The sequence below is a fragment of the Nematolebias whitei genome, chromosome 18, assembly GCF_014905685.2.
Source record: "Nematolebias whitei isolate Nwh7 chromosome 18, NemWhi1, whole genome shotgun sequence".
Lineage (NCBI taxonomy): Eukaryota > Metazoa > Chordata > Actinopteri > Cyprinodontiformes > Rivulidae > Nematolebias > Nematolebias whitei.
This window is the reverse complement of record NC_056515.1, coordinates 16135600-16139835: the sequence shown is the minus strand read 5'-3', so window position 1 is coordinate 16139835 and position 4236 is coordinate 16135600. Positions and strand designations below refer to the sequence as shown.

General features: G+C 37.9%; 1 protein-coding gene across 1 annotated transcript in view; it reads left to right on the top strand.

The window, feature by feature from the left end:
* Positions 1-4236, top strand: part of slc25a46 (solute carrier family 25 member 46) — a 16452-nt gene that overhangs the window by 4735 nt on the left and 7481 nt on the right. Inside the window, exons 5-6 of the mRNA XM_037692687.1 lie at positions 3838-3938; positions 4045-4101. Of these exons, the coding sequence (XP_037548615.1) occupies positions 3838-3938; positions 4045-4101 (158 nt within the window). The remainder of the gene's footprint in view (positions 1-3837; positions 3939-4044; positions 4102-4236) is intronic.

Here is a 4236-nt window from a genome sequence, read left to right as displayed (position 1 = left end):
CACACTATTAATATCCTGATCACACAACTAATATCCTGATCACACTACCAATATCCTGATCACACAACTAATATCCTGATCACACTACTAATATCCTGATCACACAACTAATATCCTGATCACACAACTAATATCCTGATCACACAACTAATATCCTGATCACACAATTAATATCCTGATCACACTACCAATATCCTGATCACAATACCAATATCCTGATCACACAACTAATATCCTGATCTCCTGATGCATGCTCAATAAATTGTGGCACAGATGTTAGAGAATGTGGGCTTGTGATCGGAAGATCGCCAGTTCAAGTCCCGGTACCAACAACATCAAAAATATGAGTGTTGTAGGTGAAGCACCCACACCTGCCCCCACCCTCATTCGCCCCACTCTGGGCCCATGAGCAAGGCCCTTAACCTCCATCTGCTCCCTAAACATGTCTCTCTTGAAAATGAGTTCTCGTGGCTCAATGAGACTGCCTGGATAAATAAAGGGTAAATGAAAAAAAAAAAATCCTGATTACATGACCGGTATCCTGTTCATCCAACGGATTTCCTGATTGCCCAAATGATGTTCTGGTCGCACGACTGATAACTGGGGTAAGGGGCACCGATATCATGATCGTTCGTTCGATGCCCTGATCACCTGACCAGTATCCTGAATTATTCAATTCAGTTTATTTATATAGCACCAAGTCACAACAGAAGTCGTCTCAGGGCACTGAACAGAAACATTCATATTTATAGATAAATAATGTTAATTATTATTTATGAGGAGCAGACTGCTTTGAGATTAACTCCATCACAGACTCTCATCTTGAGCAAGCATGAAGGAGATAGTGGAAAGGAAAACCTCCCTCATGAGGAAGAAACCTTTAGCAGAACCAGGCTCAGGACAAGCGGCCATCTGCTTTGACCGGCTGAGTTTGAGAGGAACAGGAAGGAGGAACAGATACACAATGGCAGGTCAAGAATCACATGTTAAGATAGAAATAGTATCAAATGAAAATTATTCAATTTTAACAATTAATTTATGGAAATGTGGTCAGTTTGTCTTCTAGTAGTCTAAACCTATAGCAGAATAACAAGCCAACCCTAACTATAGGATTTATCTAAAAGGAAAGTCTTAAGCCCAGTTTTAAAACTGGATAATGTGTCAGCCTCACGGACACAAACTGGAAGTTGGTTCCACAAGAGAGGAGCCTGATAACTGAAAGATCTTCCTCCCATTCTGCTTTTGGAAACTCTAGGGACCACAAGTAAACCTGCAGCCTGAGAGTGAAGTGCTCTGTTAGGAAAATATGGAAAATAAGATCTGTAATATAAGATGGAGCTAGGTTGTTGAGAGCTTTGTAGGTTAGAAGTAAGATTTTTAATTCTATTCTGGATTTGACAGGGAGCCAATGGAGAGAAACTAAAACTGGAGAGATATGATCTTTGCTACTAACTCCAGTTAAGACTCTGGCAGCAGCATTTTGGATCAACTGAACGACGTTTTAAAGACGTATTTGAACATCCAGATAATAAACCATTGTAATAGTCCAGTCTAGATGTGACAAATGCATGGACCAGTTTTTCTGCATCATTTTTAGATGAGATGTTTATAATTTTAGTGATATTACGCAGGTGGAAGAAGGCAGTTCTAGTAACGTTTTTAATGTGGGGGATAAAAGACATGTCCTGATCAAAAATAACACCAAAGATTTTTAACATTAGAGCTGGAGGACAGATTAATGCCATCTAAGGAGGGAGAAAAACTGAAAAATTAATTCCCAAGATGATCAGGTCCAAAAACTAAAACCTCAGTTTTGTCTGTGTTTAAAAGCAGAAATATTAGGGTCATCCAGGTTTTTATGTCTTTAAGACATGCTTGTAGTCTAAGTAGCTGATTGGATTCATTGGGTTTCATGGACAAATATAATTGTGTGTCATCAGCATAACAATGAAAATTTATCTCATGTTGTTTAATACCATTACCCTATGGAAGCATATATAAGGTAAAGTGTATTAATCTTAGTATTAGTCCCTGAGGAACTCCATGACTAACTATGGTGTATGAAGAATATTTATTATTTACATATACAAACTGGAATCTATCAGATAGATATGATTTAAACCATTTTAGAGCCATTCCTGTAATCCCAATATCATATTCAAGCCTCTGTAGTAAAATATTGTGATCAACTGTATCAAATGCAGCACTGAGGTCTAACAGGACCAGTATGGACACAAGTCCATTGTCTGAGGCCATGAGAATATCATTAGTGACTTTTACTAGTGCTGTTTCTGTGCTATGATGAGCTCTAAACCCTGACTGAAACTCTTCAAACAGATTATTTCTTTGTAGATGTTCACGCAACTGACCTGCAACTATTTTCTCTAGAATTCGTGAGATGAAAGTTAGATTAGATTTAGGTCTAGTTGGCCAGAATTTCTGAATCAAGATCAGACTTCTTAAGTAAAGGTTTAATTACAGCAATCTTAAAGCCCTGTGGTATATAACTAGGGCTGGGTGATATATCGATAAAAAAAATAAAAAAAAGAATCAATATAACCTAATTCACAATATAAAATGAGACTATATCTATATAAAACAATATAGTCTTATACTCTGTTGTTAGACTCATTCAGACTTATTTTCAGTCATGCTCATACACTGTTAGACTCATGAATCTCTAACCAGAATAATCACTGTGAAAAATCACATCATGTTGCTGCTGATCTGTTTCATGTTCATGTGTTCATGTGTGCTCATCTGCTCACTCAGACTCATGCTCATGTTCGTGCTGCTGTTCAACGTAATGTTTTTATGCTATTAGTGCTTAGTGTATTTTTAGTTGAAGAAAAAATATAGAGGTATATATCGTATATCGCGATTTATCTTAAAAATATTGAGATATTCATTTAGGTCAATATCACCCAGCCCTATACATAACCATTTATTAGAGAAAAATTAAGCAGATCCTAGGCCTGATTATTAATAAGTCTTTAAATAGCCTGGTTGGGATGGGATCTAGCAGACGTGGATGATTTGGATGAAGTTATTATTTTTGACAATTCAGAGAGCTCAACATGACAAAAACAGTCCAAACATAAATCAGGTTTTAGTGACATTTTTAAAGTTGCCTCATCTGACACAGAACCAGAGGTGATACTAGGAATGTTGGTTTGATTTTTTTCCCCTAATTGAAACTATTTTATTTATAAAGAATCTCATGAAGTCATCACTGCTTATAGTTACATACAGAGATAGGATTTTTCATTAGACTAGCTACGGTACTGAAAAGGAATGACCGATATCCTGATTGCATGGCCAATATACTGATCTCAAGAGCAATGTCCGTAGAGGAATTTAGGTAAAGGTTTATGTATGTTTATCACTTACTAATGCTAAATTAATATATGTGAGTTCAGAGAGTTGTTTTCCTCTCCAAGAGGAGCATGCACACCTGATAACTCCTGACTCCTCTGAGTCTATAAGCTGGCAGACCAAGGTCATCAGTGTCTGTCTGATAAGCATTATAAAAAACACTTCATTATACTGTCCGGGGCAGACCTCGCGACCGGAGCTTCAGTGTAACATTTGTGTAAGCCTGTGTGTGAACTCTGCCCCTTGCAAGTAGTAAACCGGATAAAATCTTCTCGTGTCCTCAGTGCGTCTTATTTTCACTAAGTAGACAATGAATGGATATTAAATTTTTCCAACAATATCCTGATCACACGGCCGACGTCCTGATTGCACGTTCGATGTCCTGGCCATGTGACTAGTCTGATCAGTTGATCAGCACAGATCAAATGGACTGCTCAGTGATCAATACTGTGTTCCTGTCAGGGGATGAAGTCTCTGTGGAAGGGGATGGGCAGCACCTTCATCGTTCATGGCATCACACTCTGCGCCGAAGGCATCATCAGCGAGGTCACACCGTTACCACGGTAACTACACAGTCACTCAGATTGACAGAATAAAGTTGTACCTTGTTAGTATGATTGTATTACTACTCTAGTACTGTTCACTGGTACTACAACTCTGTATGTACAGGGAACTTCCTCACAGCTGGAGCTACAAACAGCTGGCAGGACATTTACTGCTGAGAGGGTAAGTTTTCTTCTTCTACTGTTTAATATTTGTCTCTTCTTCTACTGTTTAATATTTGTCTCTTCTACTGTTTAATGTTAGTCTCTTATTCTACTGTTTAATGTTGGTCTCTTCTTCTACTGTTTAATGTTGGTC